The following is a 22,452-nucleotide window of genomic DNA, read 5'->3' as shown; positions in this document are numbered from 1 at the left end:
TGTTCCATTGTGACCTAGACACAATTCTTATCTCTAAAGCTGACATTGTTGGGTGTTTTGCTAATGTCTGATGTTCAAAAAGGCAGTCTAAAATGTGAACTAAGATAGATCTTTCCTAGAGCATATTCTATTTCACTAGAGGCCTGATGCATGAAATTCGTGCAAGAGTAGGCCTTTCTTCCCCTGGCTTCAGGCACAGGCTTCCCTCTGGAACTTGGGACCTGGGCTTCCTTTGCAGCCCTGGCTTTGTCCGGAACGATGTCTGGTCTAATTAGCATATTACTCTTTTATTATTATAGATAGTAACATCTTCAAATCCCCCCCCGCCCCCCCGACCATTTAGTTGCTGGATTCTGTACTGGGAATAATTGATCTATTGCGTGGACAAATGTGGCAGATGTAGTTCAGGTCATAGGGAGAAGCATGCCAGCACCTTACCAACTTTTTTTCTTTTTTAAACAAGAATAATGAAATGTGCCCTGGCTGGTTTGGCTTGGTGGATAGAGTGTCGGCCTATGGACTAAAGGGTCCCAGGTTCAATTCCGGTCTAGGGCACGCACTTGCCCAGGTTGTGGGCTCCATCTCCAGTAGGGGGTGTGTAGAAAGCAGCCAATCAATGATTCTCTCTCATCATTGATGTTCCTGTCTCTCTCTCCCTCTTGCTTCCTCTTTGAAATCAATTAAATTATATTTTTTTATAAAAAAAAAAAAAGAATAATGAAATGTTTTTATTTTCTGTTGTCTTGAAAACAGTGACTACCATGTAATTCAGGACTGTATTTCTCTGGCCTGGCTTCTCACTTGTATCTTGAAGTTGATGGCACAGACATTAACTGCTCCGAATGTCATGGTTTGCTACTGTTCATGTGCTTCGCAGGGAGAGCGTACACCCCATGTGCTCATCACGCTTTTCCCACCTCCCACCTGAGTAGCGTTGGTCTCCTCTCCCCCAGCCAGTAGGGCCGGTCCAGCCTGGCGCTCACTCCTGCTATCCCACTGAATGTTTTGGTCAGGAAACTTCAACTGCTGGATATGTGCTTCAGGAGGTGTTGACCTTGGACGTGTGCTGGGGAGAGGCAGAAGGGAGGGAGGCCAGCCAGGAGGCTGCTGCAGGAATCCGCAGAGGGCCTGGCTTGAACTTTGTGGGGTGGGGAGGGGGCGAGCAGGAAGGGCTGGATTGGAAGAAAGAAACATTTCATACATCTTGAAGGAATGATCAGCCGGACATGGTGGCCGCCTGGATATGATTGATGAAAGAGAGGGGTGAGTCAATGAGTTTCGGAAGGAGAGCATATTTTTAGATTATGGTTTGCAGTAAACCCCAGGCTTCAGAGACATTAAGCGCTGCAGGCAGTTGAAGTTGAGCTGGGAGTAGTCACTACACGAACAGCAACTAAGAAAAGATGTGGCCTTCGTCTGTGCTGCTAGCGCCTTTCTGTGACCTAGACACAACACTCTGACATTTGTGAACTCCGGCTGTTTAGCTTTTTATTCATTGCTTCCTTCCTTTCGCAGTGCTATTGGTGCCGAGTGACTCATCCAGCCAAATCCAAACTGTCTGAAACATTAATAGGTGGAGAGGGGAGAGGTGCCAAAGGGAGTAACTCTGGCACCATGACACGTATCAGCACACAGCCTTTGCCATCAGTCCCTAGAGTGCCTGTCTGCTGCCTGGTACCTGGCAGGCTGTGAGCTCTTGGGGAGCAAGGCCTGGCTCACTCATCTCTATACCTCTAGCATCCCCTAGTCCCAGGCTTGGCATGCTGAGTGCGGGTTTTTTTAAACTTTGATTTTGTTCCAACAGCAACCTAATTCTAGGGGAATAATTTCGAGCGCAATAAAACTACTATTGCGTGTGAATGTTAATAACAAACTATAAACAATTAGCAACGCAGTATGACAGATATTTTACAGTCTGTCACATTTGAGCCTCTTGAGTGTTATGTCTAAGGCTCATAACACCGACTGGCACGCGTTATAAGGTGGGCAACACCTGGCACACATTATGAAGTGGGCAACCCCTGGCACGCGTGCCAAACATGGCACGCCAGTAACTTTTGCTGGCACGCGAAAACCTCTCTTATCATCTTCCATTTACAATTTTTTTCTTAATATCGACTTTTTTTTATTTTTCAGATAAATTCAGTGTAGGTGCATCTTAGATAAATAAATAATTTTACATAACAACTTATCTTAAAGACCATAGACGTGGATTGACGAGAGAGGGGAAGAGCAATTTCTATGCCTCTGCCTTAACTCTCTCTGCCTTCCTAGATCCGACCAGTGTTTTGGTTTCATCCACATACACTTGTGAATCTTTGTTCTCAGTGATGAATTTTGTTAAGTCTCCTAATAGGAATAGCCTGATGGATGAAAGTAGTAGCTCGTGCATATCTCTAAAGGTCACGAAATATAAACCTGATGTAAAATCTCTGTCATCAGTGATGCAGCAGCAAAAGTCCCACTGATAATATCAAACGGAGTCATAAAGTTTTCTGTCGGACTATCAGTCTACATGCATACATTAAAAAATAAATGTATTTTTCATCATCATGTACCGTGTTTTTGTCGCTCGAATGAATTTTATTATTTCTTCAAGGCTCTTCACATACGTACACCTTAAGAGAGATCAAGTAGGCGTAACATGTTCTCAAAAAATTAGGGCTGGCACACAGAAGAATTTTGAGTCAGAGATTTTGCTGCTTTTGGCGCGCACTCACAAAAAGGTTGCCCACCCCTGATCTAAGGTCTTAGGCTGGCAACGCAGAGGGCCAGAGCCCAGTCTCATCTGGGTCAGAACCGAGGATCCCTGAGCCCAGATTCCCCCCACACTCCAAGTTCCCAGAGCTCACTGATGAGGCCCTGAAAATTAGAAAGTGGTGTTTGTGAGTTTATGTGGATTCAGAGACATAAATGAGATATTCGATCTCAAGTTTCTTTTTGACCAAAGGCATGTTGGAGATCTCTTCTAGAGGACACTGGGACTCCCTGTCACGTGGTGTTGAGTCTGGCAGGGTGCCGGACCATCAGGAGGTCCCCACATGGGCACTTGCTGGCCAGCATCCTCTCTGACCTCTCCTTGTAGACTGGGCTCCTGGTTCCAAATCACTCTTTTTTTTCATATTTTCATCCATCAAATGAGGCGGCTTGACTCGCTCATCTTAAAACATTTTTAGCTCCAAGGTTCTGTAGTTCCGTGATTGTATGGAAATAATTTTATACATCAAAGCACGTGTATGCCACGAGGGCCCGAGTTTGTATTTGAGGAGCTGAGGAGAGCAGGGGAAAGTCACTTTCATTCTAGATTTGATTGTTCCCCCCCCCCTCAGGTGGTGGTTTCTGACAGGTAAGGGAATTGGACCGAAAAAACGCAACTGGCATTTTGAAACGTATCCCGCACACATTCTCTTTCCTAAAGGCAAAAGTGCCCATTTGAAAGTCACTGTAAGCAGGCAGCAGGCAGGAGTCTAAGATTCTCTTGGTCAGTGTTTGGACCTGGGAGGGGTCCCTGCTCAAGTGAGGTCATGCACCCTGGTTGGTCCCAGCTCGCTCTCTGGGCAAGTGTGCTCTTCGTCCAGCGCGGTACCCAGGAGGCCCTGCCGCAGGACTGGCAGTGAGGTGGTGTCTGAGCAACGCCAGCTCCGTGGCTGGGAGGCAGGGGTCCCTACAGGATGATGGCGGGGGGACAGGGACCCAGGGTTCAGGGCTGGGGCCTGTGGCTGGTAGAAACCATTGTTTTCACCTCAAGCCACCCTTTCTTTCTTCCCAGCAACTCAGGTCCAGCCCATTTCTCCTCCCGCCTATGCCCGCTACCATTTTATCCCTCCAGTGTCCCTTGGGGAGACCCAGTGTAGCTTCCTGTGTCACCCAGTTCCTGTGTGTTTTAATGTCTAGTGACAAAGGAGAAGCAGGGAGTTAAAATGAGCAAATTAGGGAAATACTCCAGTTTCGAGATGCCTTATAATAAAAGTTATTCTGGTGTTTAGGAGATAGGGAACGATCTCTATTTCCCTGTATTTTCTCTTCCATTCTCCCCCTTTTCTCTTTTTGACTATTTCCCCTTGACTTTCTGAGCCCTTCTTCCCATGGCTGAGTTTTCCTTATTCTGTCCATCGTGCTATGGGCAACTAGGTCTCTAGGAGAGACCAGTGGGCCTGTTAGGACCAAATAGAGTCATTTTCATTCCGAGAAAAACCATCAAGTTCTGCTTTTGGTCAAGAAAAAAATCTGTCCTGATATTTCAGAGAGGAAGGAAAAGAAAGGGCTGAGAAGTTTCACCTGTGCTGCTGGGAGGTGGGGGCAGGGTCAGAGGGTGGGTTAGGAAGGTGGGGTGGAGGGAGGGGAGGGGACAATGGATTTAACCTCAACACCATTGCCGGAGGGGGATGGCCTGGGTTTTAAATAAGTAACTACAACAATAAAAAAATTTCCTTCTAATCTTAGTTTCTAATTTTATTTTTTATTTTTGGTGGGATAGTTTTGAATTTGATCAAAAGCCTTTTCATTACCTGAGGTGATGATAGGGCTTGTCTTACTTGACGCAGTAGTAGATATATTGAATTCTTGGATTTCCTTTATCTTAACCCCGCATTGTGTTCCTGGGCTACATTCTTCTTTAAGGGCTGTGCTGGCTGCTTTTGGTGCCCTGTGGATTTGGTGTGGTACCACCCGATTTAGGATTTTCATTTCTTATGCCTGAAGGAGACTGCTCTGTTCTTTCATTTCCTCTTTTCTAATTTTTTTTTTTTTGTCATTTTGGGTAAAAGTGTAAAGGGGCCTGACTGTTATGTTATGTATGTTATGTAATGTATAACCTGCTATGTTATGGGAGGGGGTGGAAATCCAAGTGCGTCCAGCAGAGGAAATGGGAGGTGCTGACACAGGTGTGCATGCTTTTGGTGGGTGCTTCAAAATCCCAGTGTTTGGCTTCAGCCCATGAGCCTTAACCTGCAATTAGCACCGGGGGCCTGCTCCCTGCAGCCTTACCCAGGCTCCCCATTCATAAAGGAAGGGACTCCTTCTCCCGGCCCATTCAAAGGCCTCATCCATAGGGATTACGGCCAGGAACTGATTGGTGCACCTTTATCTTGCTTTGAAGGTCTCAATGAATGCACTCGCGGAAGTGCCACCTCTTGTGAAGAATGTCTGCTAATCCACCCCAAATGTGCCTGGTGCTCCAAAGAGGTATGTGGGCCCCGGGAAGGGGAGGAAGAAGGGAGGGATTGCTCTGGGGGTAGGGAGGGGGTCGCAGCACAGAAGTTGATCGGACAGAAAAAGTGTGTGCAGACTCTGCAAGCTGTCTTTTCCTCTTTTTCCCAGGGCAGTGACCAGAGAAAAGTGGCATTTTTATAACATTGGGTCTCTAGATAGAGGGTTGAACGTTTTAATTCTGTTTTAGGGAAGCAAGGCCATTCTCTCCTTTTATGGGGGAACCCCTATGACTGACTCTTGTGCACTGTAGTTTTCTCTTTAGTCGGAGACCTGAGCTTGTGAAGTGAGTGTATTTCAGAACATGCCTGGGTGGGTGACCGGTGGGTGGGTGCTGCTCATCGTAATGTGGCTTATTTGAGGATGAACTGAATGTCATGAACTGGCCTTCATGGAACGATTTTATTGAGAAATAATGGCTGCTGTTTCTTCAAACCCTATAGGAAGGAGTGTCAGTTTGAGCAGATTGCTATCGTACAGCAATGCAAATATCAAGGTTGATGGGCTATTTGGGAAGTGATCTGTTTCTAAAGGAAAATGCTGGGTCAGTTTTCTAGACTGTCGTGAGAACCATGGGCATAAGCTAGTGCACGATTAAGGTTCTTTTTGAAAGAACTGAAAACTTTTCGTTTGGACCGGCTCAGCCTCTGCAGTTCAGTTTGTGGTGCCCGTCAGGGAGGCCAGGCTCTTTGCCCTGACGCAGCCTCAGAGGTCCAGGGATCACCTGGGGACCCCTGCTAGATGCCACACACTTTGTACACAGTATCTCTCGTCACCACAACAGCTCTGTCGGGTGGGCGGTAATACACCCATTTTATTGATGAAACGTTGAGGCTCAGAGAGGTAAAGTATCTCTTTCAAGGCCACATGATGGTCCAAAGCTGGGGTTTGAGCATGGCTTCTTGGACTTCTGAACCCAGCTCTTTCCTGTAGGCTACACTGCCTCTTTTTAAAAAATATATATTTTTATTGATTTCAGAGAAGAAGGGAGAGGGAGAGAGAGATAGAAACATCAGTGATGAGAGCAAATCATTGATCAGCTGCTCCCTGCATGCCCTACACTGGGGATCGAGTCCGCAGCCCGGGCTAGTGCCCTTGACTGGAATTGAACCCAGCATCCTTCAGTCTTCAGGCTGACGCTCTACCCACTGAGCAAAACCAGCTTAGTCTACACTGCCTCCATCGTGTGACTGCCCTAGAATTTTTCCTAGTATCGTGTCTTTGTTATAAATGTTCTTTAAAACCTTTCACTGGTTCCCTATGACCTGCAGGACAAATCCAAGTTCCTGCCTCCCCACCATCTATTAGTATAGATGAATAAGATATTTCCCACCCTCCAGCCCCACACAGCCTGCTATTGCCCACCCCAGCCCTCGAGCCAGAGGGAACCACCTGAAGATCCCTAGAGAGCCCTGATTGATGAGCACCCTCGTGGTCCTCCCTGTGCTGTTCCTCCTCAGGGCCTTCTGCGGCCCACACCTTCCCCTGGCCAACACCTTGTCTCCAGGTTTCCAAGACTCAGGTCAAGTCTCTTTTACTCTATGAAGACTTTCATGGTTTTCCCTTGACACATCTGTCTGTCTGTCCGTCCATCCATTCATCCATGTGTCTGTCCATTTTTGATATGAGAATGCAAGCTCTTTGCACCAGAATGTTAGGGAAGGAGCTTTATTTGTATTCTTCATTGCTATATCTCCAGCACCCAGAGTGGTACCTGATGCACAGTAGCTGCTCAATAAATATTGATTGAAGGAGTTCATTAAATGGCTATTTATTGTGTGTGCATGAGGAGGCCATGACCACTTCTTTGTCTGCCATACTCTATTCTTTCAATAGCACTTATAGACTATTCTTATTCTGTTCATTTGTTCTCATGCCTGTCATCAACTAAGTCATCATCTCCTTGAGAACCTAAACCATGTCTTATTCATCTTAATATTCCCAGATTCAGCCAAGAGTCTGGCAGGAATTCATCGTTGATAAAAGAGGCCTTCTAAAAAGACATGGAGTTAGAAAATCAAAGTTTAAGTACAGTTTTGCCATGATTTATTCTCAGTTTCTTATATGTAAAACTAGAGGCCCAGTGCACGAAATTCATGCATGGGGAGGGGGTCCCCTCAGCCCAGCCTGCACCCTCTCCAATCCAGGACCCCTTGGGGGATGTCCAACTGCCGGTTTAGGCCCGATCCCGGGGATTGGGCCTAAACTGGCAGTCAGACATCCCTCTCACAATCTGGGACCACTGGCTCCTAACTTCTCACCTGCCTGCCTGCCTGATCACCCCTAACTATCCCTCCCTGCTAGCCTGATCACCCCTAACCACCTCCTCCTGCCAGCCTGATCACCCCCAACTGCCACCCCTGCCAGCCTGGTTGCCCCCAACTGTCCCCCTCTGCCCCTTACTGCCCCCATGCTGGCCTGGTCACCCCCAACTGCCCCCTCCGGCCGACCTGGTCGCCCCACACAGTCTGCTTGTTCAGTCGTTTGGTCATCCCTCACTAACCCCCCTGCTGGCCTGGTCACCCCACACAGCCTGCTTGTTCAGTCGTTTGGTCATCCCTCACTAACCCCCCTGCCAGCCTGGTCGCCCCACACAGCCTGCTGTTTGGTCGTTACTGTTACTGTGACGTTTTCCCTGGTTACTGTGATGCATCCTGGACAATTTGCATATTCCTCTATTATGGTGAATAAGATATTTCCCACCCTCCAGCATTATTGGGAGTGTAAAATGAGATCAGTGCATAAGAGGGCTTGTGGGTGGGGCTGCTAATGAACCCAGTCTCCTGAGTGATGAGTGAGAGTTGTCCAGCAAACTGCTGTCACCGATGGGTATTTTCTAGTGAAATGTGGGCAGTGGGACCCGGACACCAGTGTCATTTGTCTTCTTTAGGTTTCTTCCTTTCTTGTGTTAGTATTTGTGACATCCTGATATTGACACCGAATGCCATTATCCGAGGAGCAGGTCATCGTCCCAGCCCACACTTGGGTTCCTCTCTAGCCCCTGGGGCTCCCTCTATGCTTAGGTAGGGCCTCGTTCTTGGCTGCAGAACTTCCCATGAGGATTGCACGGGAGGCAGCTTCCCACCGTCTTTGGAAGGCAACTTTCCCAGGGCCTGAATGTGTTTCAGGGAGCTGGGTCAGGAGTGGCTTTGGTCAATCTCTGCCCCTTAGCAAGACAGAATGAATGTGGCCAGTGCCTTCTTAACCACACATCCTGCAACATCATGGGAGAAGTAATGTAACTGCCAAGAGCATATGATGTGTGTGTGTGTATTGAGGGCTGATACTGTGTGGAAGTATGGAGGGCCAGGTCCCTAACCAGTGTGTTCTTGTGGCTTCTGATCTATGGGCTCCTGGTCACTACATATCACCCAGGATTCATCCTAGCACACAGCCCACGGGCCTCCCCTGCTCTAGCTCCCACAGTGACTTCCTTGTTTTCCCTGAGGTGAGGTGGGGACCTCTTATATGTAACACCCCTGGTAACCTAACCCACCTCCTCCACCCAGTCCACCTCCCAGCACTGTCCTCCCACAGGGGAGGAGGGGTCAGCCGGTGTCCTCCCTCCCGTCCTCCAGTGCAGTGCTGCGCTGCATGCCGGCTGCTACCAGCTCTGCCGCATGGCCCTGTGAACCGCTCTTGCGTCTGTCTCCTAACATAGTTTACCTGGTGGCTTCAGACTTACCCTCGGGCTATAAGACCACAGTTGCCAGACTCCCCTCTCTGAGACGAGGGTGTGTAGGGGCTGCCTGTCCTCACCTGTCTGCACTGCACACCTCAGCCCCTGTCCCTTGTCCTTCGTGGCCCCTTGGCCCCTGCTTCTCAGCCAGCTCGAACACTTATGCTGTATGTACTGCACAGTATAAAACACGCAGCAGCCCTAGCCAGCTGCTCAATGGTTAGAGCATTGGCCCGAGGATGGACGGGTCATGGGTTTGATTCCTGATCAAGGGTATGTGGTGGTTGCAGGTTCGCTCCCACCTCCAGTCTCACATCTCCCCCTACCCCCTTCTCGGTCTCCTTCTCTCCCCCTTCTTCCTTCCCTTCCACTCTCTCTAAAGAAGAATGGGAAAAATAACCTCTAGTGAGGATTAAAATAAATAAGTAATAAACACAGCAAACTCGGGCAGCTTATTATCTATTTTGTCCTTTTTTTTTTTTTTTTTAAATCCCCACCCAAAAATAATTTTCCATTGATTTTTAGAGAGACTGGAAGAAAGAGTTAAAGACAGAGAGAAACATCGATATGAGAGAGACACATCGATTGGTTGCCTCCTGCATGAGCCCTGACCAGGGCCCAGGCCGGGGAGGAGGGCCCAGGCCGGGGAGGAGCCTGCCACCGAGGTATGTGCCCTTGACCAGAATCTAATCAGGACCCTTTGGTCCGCAGGCCGACGCTCTATCCACTGAGCCAAAGCAGCTAGGGCTGTCCTTCATTTTTTTAAAGTGGAAAGTCGCCTCTGCTCTGAAAGTGTGTCACGGCCCAGCCAGCCGCGAAGGGGAACGTGCTGGGAAGAATGTGCTGGTGCTTTTAGGACAGCCCTGGGGCAGCCCACATTATCCCCACCACATTTTCCGGTCTAAAACCCAGTCGCATCACTACGCCCCAGTGCAGCGAGAACTGGAGACTTAATGTAGCCGTGTGCCCAGGACAAAAGGGAGGCTGGGTTTTGTGGGCCAGCAGTGTGCTGGAGGCTGGAGGCTGGCGTGCCCTGCGAGAGAACAGCGGGTGAGGAGAAGTGGCAGGGCTGAGGCACCCGTGGTCCCTGTGGGACCGAAAGCACAGTTGGTGGGGGCAGCAGGGGAGGCAAAGGCAGGCAAGGAGATGAGCTCAGGGCTGGGCTGGGGGCAGAGGGGAGGCTGTGGGGCGTGGAAGCGAGGCATGTTGAGATGATGTGGCCGTGGGCAGTACAGGCTGTTGAGAAACTGGAAAAAGAAGGACCTGGGCAAGGCCGCCCTGCGGGAGCTGAAACCCGCAGGGAGACTAGGGAAGCCTATGACTTGTGGCTGGTGGAAGTAGATGTGGGAAGAAGACGACTCGGGAGAGCCTGGGCTGGGGTGAAGCGGCTCTGCCTTGGAGGTGGGTGTGGAGAAGAAGGAATGAAGGAGTCAGGACGACTGGAGGCAGGAATGTGAGGAAGGGGATGGATTAGAGGCTGGAAGGCGGAAGGGCTGGCTGGACCTTCTGGGAAGTTATGGTGGCAGGGAAAGTAGAGGAGACATTACCAACGTTTCCTTTGAGCTGGGAAAACATGAAAAAAACCCCAACTGAGCGTTTGCTCCAGCTCACCACTAAAATATAGATTCTTTGAGAGAGCATCTCTTTGTGGCCACGAAAGAGATGATCTTGGCCGGTTGCAGATGCTTTGTAAATATTTGTTCAGTGCCTTTAGTCAGCCGACTGGAAGCTGACAGAGGGATTTCTCTATCCCCAGACAGGAAGCACACGTGGCAGTGAGTGGCTGGGGCACAGATTTGGGGTTGCATCACTTACCTTCTCTCCTCCCTCACCCCTAAACCCATGAGCCCTCTGCCCAGCCAGGGCTGCCGCCTTGGCAGGTCAGAGAGCCTGGCCCGGCCATATTGCAGGAGAAGGCCAGCCTCAGAGGACAGCCAGCTCCCCGCCCGTGCCCACTTCTCTGCTGGGCTCTCTGCCTCTTCACCAGTTTGCTTCTTCCCTCTTCATCCCAGGGATTGGCCTGGATGCCTTCTTCCGGCATGGATGCCTCTTCTTCCAGGGTCTGCAGTTTCTTTTCTTTTCTGTTTTTAAAAATATATTTGATTGATTTTTTTTTACAGAGAGGAAGGGAGAGGGATAGAGAGTTAGAAACATCGATGAGAGAGAAGCATCGATCAGCTGCATCCTGCACACCCCCTACTGGGGATGTGCCTGCAACCAAGGTACATGCCCTTGACTGGAATCGAACCCGGGACTCTTCAGTCCCCAGGCTGACACTCTATCCAGTGAGCCAAACCGGAGAGGGCTGCAGTTTCAAACTAACAAAAATCTGTCTTCTCCTCCCGCCCCCACCCCTCCCCCCCCACTCCCCCACTGAACAACCACCCACATCTTTTTAGCATCTTAGCCTTTAGCAGGAGTAGGCGGGGTGGTCTGCAGATAAAATGTAATGACTGGTGTGGCACAGACAGACAACCCTGAATGCACTGGCCGAGTTGACAGACAGCTGTGCTAAGAGCCAGCTGGGCCCTGGCCTTGACTTCAGGAAAAGAGATTTTGATGAACAAAGTGTACAGGGAGTCAGGTGTTACAATGTTATGATAAACAGCAAACCTCATTATGTGCTCTGGTACAGGAGATGGAGGGAATGGAGAGGGGTGGGTTACAACAAGGAGCAGAGTGGTAACAAATTAAAAGGATCTAAATGTGGAACACCTCCCTTTTCTTTTTTGTTATTACCAGATAGAGACTAAAAGCCACAAAAGATGTTTCAAGTTCCTGTTCCCATTCGGTCGCTTCTCTCGGTAACTAGCCTGTAATGCAGTTACCCCGTATGAGGCCTGTGGGGCGGTGATGACGAGGTTTGGGAGACCATGGACAGAGGCTTCCGTCAGGAACTGAAACCTCTCCAGCGCGGAGCACCTGCAAGCAATTGAGCCCATCAGAGGCCCATCCTGAAGCTAGTTTCCATTTTTCTTTTCTTTTTTTTTTAAAAAAATATATTTTTATTGATTTCAGAGAGGAAGAGAGAGAAACATCAATGATGAGAGACAATCCTCCTGCATGCCCCCCATTAGGGATCGAGCCTGCAACCTGGGCATGTGTCCTGGGCCAGAATCGAACCTGGGACCCTTCAATCCGCAGGCTGGTGCTCCAACTCCTGAGCCAAAACAGCTGGGGCTAGTTTCCATTTTTCCCTGTTGAGATAAAGTCCCCCCTTCCCACCTTCCATACTCATTTTTCTGCACAAAGAGGACATTGATCCTCCAAGTTTGATAGGAGGCAGGAGGATCTCTGCATTTGGGGCAGCGAGGAGATACTAAATACAGAGGCACCGAATCTGTGTGCCCAGTTAGTTTTCTGCTGTGGAATTCAGCAATGGCCTTGGCTGAGATGAGAGGGTGATGACACAAACAATACTGGACTTGGGTCCAAGAAGCTGAGGCCAGGCGAATTCGGACCTCTTGGGTGAACGTCAGCGCGAACTCAGGCATGCGGCTCTGATTCCTCACCCGCAGAAGTGAGGGGCTGGCGCCCGGCGACACATCCACGGTCCCCTTCCCCTGGAACGTGCTGTGTTCCCACCTGGTGGAGGCTCCAGGTGCCAGGCCGCCGGGATATGAAGGCTCTTAGCACATCCGTCGTTGGACTGTCATTCGTGTGAGAGGATTTTCTTCAGCACTAGTCTTCCTTTTCTCCAAGGGCTTATCATTGGGGCATCTGCTCTCATTGAATTGGGAGCTCGGGATTGCAGGTATTGCGGCATTGTCGTTATAATGTTTGTGTATCTGAAAGGTCATAGCCGTCACAGTCTATGCCCCTGGCCTCTGTGGTTTTGGTTTCTTCTCTTTAAAGATGCCTGCACCCTAAAATTACCTAGAAAGGAGCTTAGGGGGAGAGAGGAGAAGTTATTGGGCTTGTGGGGTGAACACTGTCTGGGGCCGGCCGCACTCTCTGTGCTTTTCTCGGGCAGTGAGAACCTCTGGCTAGAAATCAGACTCCATGGCATAGGGACCTTCAGCTACGGTGGGAACCCCGCTGTTGAGGTCGCTGCCTTACTCTCACGCGGTTCCTCAGACCTGCCATGCCCAGAGGTGCCCCAGCTGGTGTCTTTGAGGCCCTAAAGCTCTGGAACAATGACAAGGTTTGATATGTAGGTCAGGGTGTCTCAAAGGCTGTTGAGCACATCAATAAAACCACTGGGCCTGCCCCAAGGAGCAAAACACTGAGCTTTGTGAAATAGGGTTTTGACAAACTGATGGTAGAGGTGAACGGCATTGAGACTAACTCTAACTTGGGCGCCGTAAGATATGTCCCTTACTGTCCGAAAGCTGGAGCTGCTGGCACGGGCTGCCTGGGCTGTCCCGTGGCTGCCGTGGTCGGCACTTCTGAAGTCATCCTGCAAGTTGCAGATTGAATGTGGCCAGTGGTAGTTCTCACGCCGGGAACCAGGCGACGAGGCAGGAGTTCACAGTCCTCCGTGCTGGCAGCAAACTTCGGGGAAGCCATGCACATCGGAGCTGAGGCTTTACCACAACCTTGAAGAAAGATACGAAGGAGAAAGAGAGGAAATGCTAGCGACGAGGGAATGAAGAGGGGTTTGCTCTCAACATCCTAGAGAATAAAGAGGCCCCAGAGTGCAGCTGGAAAAGCCAGCTACACAGATAAGGTTGTAATTGGCACGGGTGTGGCTGCCTCTGAGAGCTTCGGGTGTGGCTGCCTCTGAGAGCTTCAGGTGTGGGCGGTATGCCCTGGACTTTGAGTCTCCTGGTGACGCCGGCAGGTCCATCTTCCTGGCCAGCAGGCGGCCTTGGGCAAGCCCTCCATCAAGGGCTGGTAGTGTCTGTCGAAAGCCCTTTGAGCAGGCTGGCCGGGAAGGTCCAGGCCCAAGGGGACGATCTCGATGACCAGCCTGAAAGCGAATGGCTGAGGCTGTGGGTGAGGAGTCACGCAGCTGCCTCCCACTCAGAGTGAAACAGATCGGCTCTGTGGCCTCGTCTGTTCCACAGTGCAAGCTGCTGAGGACCTGGGAGGGACCTCGGGGGTGCCTGTCACTCTGGGGAGACCGAAGATGCTTTCCTTGCCGACCTGGTGGCAGGGATCAGCCTGGGACTGGTTGAGGCAGGTGCACCTTGACAATCAGAACTGGGCCAAGGGTAACCAGCTCCTCAGCATTGGAGGAGCCGGCAGCCAGGCCCCGTATGTCAGCCAGGAGTTCAGAAACTCCAGCCCAGCGGTCGCCAACCTTTCGGACCTCACGGACCACCGACTAACCGAGTAAGCTCTGAGCAGGCAGGCCGTCCCGCTCTGGGCAGCTGGTTAGACCTCTGCTTCGGGCAGCGCCAGAGGCAGAGCGGTCGATGCAGGGCCCTCCGAGGCTGACTCCCCTTCCCCTGGCCCTGGGCTGCTGTACTGCTTCATTAGAATTGTTACATCAGAGTCAAACCTGCCCACTGGAACCCAGGTTTGGAAACCCTGGCTTTGGAATGTTATAAAATTGAAAGGATAATCATTTTAACCTAGAATACTCACGTTTCTCACCGTGTTCCACAAGGGGCTGTGGAGTCAGTTACACTTATGGTGCAGTCCCTGAGGTTTTCATAGGCAAGATCTCCAAGGGTTCGATACAGAAAATAAAAAAATCCACTTATAAACACACACACACACACACACACACACACCAAAAAAAGCTCAGAACCCCAGAACGACACATCTGGTTTTACTTATTTAAAAAATACTACACAGTCTTTCTTCTTGGTCTTGAATCTCGCAAAGACTCACAGACATAGACTAGCCTCAGGGCATCCTTGACCAGGACGGCGGGTGCCTCTGCCAGCAGTCTGGCTCCCAACACAGCAGGCAAGGAACACTCCGCCCACCCAGGCTTCCATCAGAGCTCCCCAGGCGTCAGAGCTCCCAAGGCGGGAGGCAGACCAGGGGCCTGACTCTCCAGCCTTTACAGGGTGGCCCAGTGCAGCCCTGTAGCCAGCCAGCGGGCGGTGACCTTAGTTCTCACATCGGTCCGAGAAAGGGCTGTCAGCCAGAACCCTGGGTTTGCTTTGCCATTTAAAAACTTCATTACTGGAGCCCTAGCCAGTTTTGCTCAGTGGATAGAGCATTGGCCTGCAGACTGAATGGTCCCAGGTTCAGTTCTGGTCAAGGGCATATGCCCGGGTTGCTGACTCCATCCCCAGTGGGGGGGGGGGGGGGGGTGCAGGAGGCAGCCAAGCAATGATTCTCTCATCATTGATGTTTCTATCTCTCTCTCCCTCTTCTTTCCTCTCTGAAATCAATAAAAACATATTAAAAAAATAAAATAAAAACTTCATTACTGGAAAGTGATCCATACTTACTATCACCATATATTAAAACAAAGTATATTATTTCATGCTAAGGTTAACAGCCCAAACACTTGGTGCCACCTTGGGTTGGGCTGCCCCGATGCCCCACCCCCTCCTCAGTTCATCTTAAGAAATATTTTTCTCATCAATGTGGCTTTATTGTCCAAATAGCAATAAAGTACAATTAGGGTAGTTTATCCTAATACCTCAACTATCCTTATTTTAAAGTTTTTCTTTTGAATCCTAGTGCAGATGCAATGATATTTTCTGATCTTTTTACTAGTATGACTGTTTTGCAATTTCTACGTAGTCTTCATAATCATTGATCATGACTGTCATCTGTTGAGTTGATATACCCCATTTTTCTTATGGTTCAGGGGTTTAGGTTTACACAGTAATGAGATTATGCTATTCTAAATGACAGCAGTACATATCCGATAGTTTCCCCTTCCTCTTGATTAGTTTCTGTGGTAAATTCCTAGGAGAGGACCTCCAGGCCAGAGGACACAACATATATTGCGACATTGCTCTCTCCATGTTGTGCAATGCCCAGTGCTGCGGAAAAGATGGGATTGATGAGTGGACAACTCAGAGGTTAACTCTTGGTTGCCTGAGTGATGGCCAACTTGGAAACTTATATCTTTCAGAAAATTATAGTTATACAACTTTTGACCATTTCAGTGGCTCCCGTTCATCATGTAGCCTGGCATATTTTTTAAGGAGCCTTTTGACCATTAAAATAACCACAAAAGCAAACATTTGTATTATGTATTCACAGTTTACAAAATGCTTTCATATCCAGTCCCTCAATCCTCTTAATACCTGGTGAGGCATTTGGGACACGGATGATCATTTCTCCATCTTTAGACGATGAAGGTGGAATGTAGGGGGTTCAAAGTCAACCAGCTGGTGATGGTCCTACAGCCTGTGGTGTTCTGGAGAGACACCCTAACTGCCTCCTGCTCTCCTCCTGTTTCTTTGCCTAGAACTTCGGCAGCCTGCGGTCGGTCACCTCCCGGTGTGACTTGAAGGCAAACCTGGTCAGAAACGGCTGCGGAGGGGAGTTTGAGAGCCCGGCCAGCGTCACCCAGGTTCTGCGGAGCCTGCCCCTCAGCAGCAAGGGCTCCAGCTACGCAGGCTCAGACGTCATTCAGATGACGCCACAGGAGATCGCTGTGAACCTGCGGCCTGGTGAGTGCCCTCGAGGTGGGACACATTAATAATGGGGACATGAGCCAGGGCAGGCTGAGGGCAAGAGCCAGGGGAGGGGGGAGGCGAGGCATGGCCCAGACTCCAGGAACCAGCGTACAAGGCCCCGTGGAGGGACCGAATATCTTTCCTATTTTTAAAATTGTGGTAAAATAGGTGTAACATAAAGTTCATCATTTTAACCATTTTTAACTGTGTAGTTCATTGGCATTAAGTACACTCACAGTGTTGTAGTATCATCACCACGATCCATTTCCAGAACTTACTGCGTCTTCTCAAACTGAAACTCGTTAAGTACCCATTACATAGTAACCCCTCGCCCCCTCTTCCCCCCAGCCTCTGGCAGGCACCTTCCACTTTCTGTCTGTATGAGTTTGACTGCTCTAAGTCCCTCAGATAAGTGGGCTCATACACTATTTGTCCTTATGTGTCCGACTTATTTCACTTATAATGTCGTCAGGGCTCATCGATGCTGTAGGATGTCAGAATTTTCTTCCTCTTTAAGGCTGGATTAGATCCCATTATATGTATATATTGTATTTTGTTTATCCGTTCAGCCATCAGTGGACACATGGGCTTTAGCTATTGTGAGTAATGTTTTTTTATGGGAGGATGTAGTTAATGCAGGTTTCAGGGAAAGTGCTACTTCCGGGGAAAAGTGCTTTTTTCCTGCCAGCAAATTCCATTTGAGTCAGTGGCATTCTGAAGGGACAAACTTTTAGAGTAAGAATAGTTTGTTTGATGACCCTGGAGCCTCTGCAGACCCTTGAGTTAATCCTATATAATAAAGCCCTAATATGCAAATCGACCGACTGATGGAACCATGGTTGTTATGATGCACACTGACCCCTGAGAGGGAGGGAGCCAGCGGCAGCGATTGGGGGGCAGGGCCGGCCAGTAGGCAGCCCCAGGCCACCAACCAAGGTGGGTGCCAGCGGGGGCCCACCAGTTGCCCCGCCCACCGGTCACCCCACAGATTGGCTCTGATTGCTGGCCAGGCCTAGGGACCCTACCCTATATATTGGGAACAGTCTCTTAGATTTAAAAATTAAAACCTGGTAAGGCTACTCTAACACTGAAAAAACAGGGTGATGCAGTGATGACATGCATGGACTCTGGCTTGCACATTTTGTGGTCAGCCCTGATTCTGACACTTATAACTGTGTGACAAAGCCAATTACTTAACTTCTCTCTGCTTCAATTTTTCCACATAAGATGGGGGAAAATGGTACTACTGCCTCAGAAGGCTCATGTTCTATACTACTTTTTATAATCAGGGCAAAAAAATGTAGCTGCCCATACAACAGCAAGATGCCTTTGACCTGTATGAAAAGTATGGTCACTGGTGCATGCAGCATCCCGGATTGTGAGAGGGATGTCCGACTGCTGGTTTAGGCCCAATCCCCAAGACAGTCAGACATCCCCTGAGGGCTCAGGCCAGGCTGAGGAACCGCCCCCCCCCCCCCCCCCGCCCCACATGAATTTCATGCACTGAGCCTCTAGTTGTAATATAAGGAAACTAACGGATGTGCACACCAGCTATGTGCTAAATACTTGACCTACCCTAAGGCAGGTAGCATCATTTTGTGGGTGAGGAGTAACCTGCTCAAGCTCTCCCGGTTGGATTCAATCCCAGGTCTCTATGATGGCAAAGCTCGCAGTTGTTTCTAGTTCACCGCTTCTGTTATCCAGTGTTCACATATCAGAGTCTCCAATGTCAAAAGATGGATGTGCCCATGCTAGATTAGGAAAGTATTACTTCGCTGAGAAAAGGCAGCTCCCCCCCCCCCCCCCCCCCCCCACAAATTCCATTGATCTATAGCCTTGTCTTCTATCCCATCATCTAGGAAACCCCTGGCAGTCACTGTTTCTAGGTGGCTTAGTTAGATGCCAGGGCAGCTTGGCACAGTGAAAAGGTCATGGACCTGGTTGGCCCTCTGGGGTCTAGCTCTGGCCCTGACCCTCGCTCAGAGACCCTGGGCAGGTTACCCCACCCTTCTGGTCTCAGGGTTGTTCTCACCTTCACTCCTCACAGCTATGTTCAGAGGCTTAAATGAGGCTTTTTGAATAATTGCACTTTAAAAAGTTAAAATTATTATTTTCAAAGAGTAATGGCCAGAGGCATAGATTCTAGAATCCCAGCCAGATGAAGTTTTGGGTAGGGATTCTCAGCTTCTCAGAAAAGGATTAGCACAGCTCTGCATGTCGGAGGCACTCCACCTGCTTCTTGTTTTCTTTAGAGAGAGCTCTGAGTCATCGTATATTTGAGAAATGTGTTATTTGTCTGTTGAGTTATCTTGGAAATAAGAAATCAAGCAAGGATGTAAGTGGCCCTGCCAGATAGAGGCACAAACTATGGACGGCCCAGGGATTAGTGCAGGGATTAGCTGAAGTTGCTATTTTTATAAGTCACCTCACTGTAAGTGACACGTAGCCTTTTTGCTCGGAGAGACACCAAGTTGAGAGAGAGAAGGAAGGGAGCCCTTACAAAGCTGTGTGAGTGGGTAGAAAAGTCAGCTGAGCCTTTGTGTGGGCAGATGTTTGGCGACGTTCTCTCTCGGAAAATAACTCACATCCTTCTGTGCAAACAGGCTCAGGGTCAAGGGCCTTGACCTAGAAGGGGTGTGGGAGTTGCGGTGGACTATTGAGATATTGGAACATTGTGTAGGATGAGAATGGTTATCCATTAAGGTGAATGATGCATCTTCCTTCATATTGTAATAACAGTCTAACAGTAACTTAAAGGAAATTTTTGAAAGATCCTCTGTCTTTATTCACGTGTTCATATTTTTCAAAACTTATAATCCTATATAATAAAAGGCTAATATGCAGATTGTCCCCTCGACTGGGAGTTCGACTGGGAGTTTGATCAGGGAGCAGTGCCGGCTGGCCAAGCACCTGCATCCCCTCCCCCCGGCCGGCCCAGCCCAGTTGGCCCCGATCGGGGCAGGCTAGCCAGACTCCACCTGTGCACAAATTCATGCACCGGGCCTCTAGTGAATTTATAATTGTGTATAGTTTTTGCTCAATAATCTTTGAAAACAAGGACCAAAATTAATGCCTCCAAAAGAGTTTATGGTTTCAGGGTCATCACCAAGGGAGGGTTTTATAGTTTTGGAGCTCCTCATCTAGATTTACTCTCAGAGTAAATTCTTGTTCTTAGGGGGTTGCTTTAGGAAAGAGTTGACAGTCACACAAAGCCAGAGATGTCACAGTTTTAATTCCAGTTTAAAAATTAGAATTAAGTTGTGACTACGAGGGGGAGAAATTGTGGTTTGTTTTGACTTATCACCTGGCTTTTAATATAGCCCCCAAAGAGGAGTTAAAGAAGTGATGAGAGTGCTGGCAGTTCCTTGAAGTTTTCTTAGCATTAAATTTATGCACAATACTTATTTATGCATGAAGTTCAATGTATGCTCAGTTAAAGAAAAAATTTTGTCTTACTTGGTATAGTCACATCTCCTGCTAAGCATTATGATGCAGTTTCTGATATTGTAAATAAAATGGAAAATGTGATCTTGTGTTCATACAAAATAGTGTTGCGGTGCTGTGTGTAGCTCTGGTCCTGTGGAAAGTGTACTGATGGAGGGCCCATTGCCCGGAGGTCAGGGTGATGGAGGGACAGGCTGCCCTGTGAAGACACCCAAATCATGAGGATGTTTCAGTCTGCAGAGATGAAGACTGGGAGCAGAGCTGATGAAAATATGAATCCTTAAAGGCCTAGAACCTTGTAAATATGTTTCTCAAATATAGAAACACTTGAAGCCAGTGATGCCCCTTAACATTTTGAAAATGTTAATATTTAAAGAGAAGTACAGGCAAACCCCAGATATTTATTTATTTGGGGGAAGGAGAAAACGGCATGTTGCAGTTAGCAACGTTTTCAGTTTACCGAGTGCATACTGACCTCAAAGCAGTGACCCCTGACTCTGGGGAAGGCGTGCGTGCTGCTGCCCAGCGATTTGCTCTTCCATTGTGCTTATTGAGCGATGCTTGTGTCTCCCCCTTGCCTGCTCCCCCACACCTCCTAATAGATGTTTGCTGAGTGACATGTAACTCTTTGCCAATCAAAGGTCAGCCACGGACAAGCCTCAACATACTAGGAGAGACTTCACCAAGGCAAAATTATTGTTCTAGGATAAGCCTGGAGAAAAAAAAAAGACAAAAAAAAACATTTCCCTCTAGTTTCAGCAGGATTTTTTGTTTTGTTTTTATTTTCTTTTTTAATTGAGATATAATCCACCATTTTAAAGTGTACAACTTAGTGGTATACTACATACACGTAGTAGTATGTAGTATAGTTATATAGTTGTGCAATCTTCACCACTGTCGAATTTTGGAACATTTTCATCACTCCAGAAAGAAACCCTGTACCCATTAGCAGTCACTCCTTCTCCCCGCCCTCCCCACCAGTTCAGTCTCGGATCACCACTAATTTATTTTCTGACTCCGTGGTTTACTTATTTTGGATGTTTCATTTAAATCAGATAATATGTGGCCTTTCATGTCTGGCATCTTTCACTTAGTAAAATATTTTCAAGATTCATCCATGTCATAGCACGTATCGGACTTCATTCATTTTTATGGCCCAGTAATATTCCATTGTACCACATTCTAATTGGTGAATATTTGGGCTGTTTCCACTTTGGGGTAATTATGACTAATGCTGCTATGCTATGAACATTTGTGTACAAGTTTTTGTGTTGACAATATGTTTTCAATAATTTTGAGTATATAGCTAGGAGTAGTATTGCTGGGTCATGTGGTTATTTCGTGTTGAACTTTTTGAACACCTGCCAAACTTTAAGCAGGATTTTGTATAAACATAGGATCCTGTTTTCCATTTTGTTTTCAGTCCTGAAAATGTCAGGATAACAATCTTAAAAAGGCTTTAACAAGGGATAAAATCCTTAAGAAAGGACATAAACTTTAGAATAAAGTTTATTGAAATGGTAAGAAGCTAGAGGTAGAGCAATCAGAAAGGGTTTGCTTAAGTCATTATTTGCCGCAATCCCTTAGCCTCTCAAAAAAAATAACCTTTGGTTGGCAGGGTGGTTTTTTTTTAAATTTAAAATTTATTATTATTTATTTGGTTTAAATGTTTTTATTTCAGAGAGAGGAAGGAAGAAGGAGAGATAGAAACATCATTGATGAGGGAGAATCATTGATCGGCTGCCTCCTGCAGGCCCCCTGCTGGGGATCGAGCCTGAAACTCAGGCAGGTGCCCTGACCTGGAATCAAACCGTGACCTCCCTGTTCATGGGTCAACACTCAACCACTGAGCCACACTGGCCAGGCTAAAACTTTTTATTTCGAAACAATTTTATGTTCACAAGAAGTCACACAAATAGTAGAGAGTTCTTGGATCCCCTTCTCCATGTTCTCCAGTGATAATATACTGCATAAGCAGAGTATGTAATCCAGGCCAGGAAATGACACCGGTACCGTACTGTTTACTAAACTACAGGCGGCCGCTTGCTTTTGGTAAGTGTTTCCTGCCAGCTCCTGTCTGTGCTGTGTTGGAGGTGCCAGTTACCTGATTGAGGTCTTGCTTCTGCCACCCAGACTGGCAGTGCACACACTTCAAAGGACTCCATGTGTGTGGGTGGGAGGTTTGCTGTGGACTGAATATTTGTGTCCCCAACATTCCTCAGATGAAATCCTAACCCCAGTGCCGTGGCATTAGGAGGTGGGCCTTTGACGGGTGATTAGGTCATGAGGGTAGAGCTCTAATGAATGAGGTTAGTGCTATAATAAAAAAAAAAAAGAGACCCTGGAGAGCTCTTTCACCATGTAGCAAGAAGCTGACAGTCTTGCCCTGGCTGGTTTGGCTCAGTGAATAGAGTGCCGGCCCGTGGACTGAAGGGTCCCGGGTTCGATTCCAGCCAAGGGCACATGCCCGGGTTGCGGGCTCGATTCCCAGTGAGGGGCGTGCAGGAGGCAGCCAATCAATGATTCTCTCTCATCATTGATGTTTCTACCTCTCTATCCCTCTCCCTTCCTCTCTGAAATGAA

At 48.3% G+C, this 22,452-nt stretch overlaps 1 protein-coding gene across 1 annotated transcript in view; it reads left to right on the top strand.

Annotated features, from left to right (window-relative positions):
* ITGB5 (integrin subunit beta 5) overlaps window positions 1-22,452 on the top strand; it is a 112,950-nt gene that overhangs the window by 7,398 nt on the left and 83,100 nt on the right. Inside the window, exons 2-3 of the mRNA XM_036348022.1 lie at window positions 5,099-5,184; window positions 16,215-16,419. Of these exons, the coding sequence (XP_036203915.1) occupies window positions 5,099-5,184; window positions 16,215-16,419 (291 nt within the window). The remainder of the gene's footprint in view (window positions 1-5,098; window positions 5,185-16,214; window positions 16,420-22,452) is intronic.

This window comes from Myotis myotis, unplaced genomic scaffold (genome assembly GCF_014108235.1).
Source record: "Myotis myotis isolate mMyoMyo1 unplaced genomic scaffold, mMyoMyo1.p scaffold_m19_p_2, whole genome shotgun sequence".
In the NCBI taxonomy this organism is placed as follows: Eukaryota; Metazoa; Chordata; class Mammalia; order Chiroptera; family Vespertilionidae; genus Myotis; species Myotis myotis.
The sequence above is the reverse complement of the archived record's forward strand: the minus strand, read 5'-3'. Positions and strand labels throughout refer to the sequence as shown.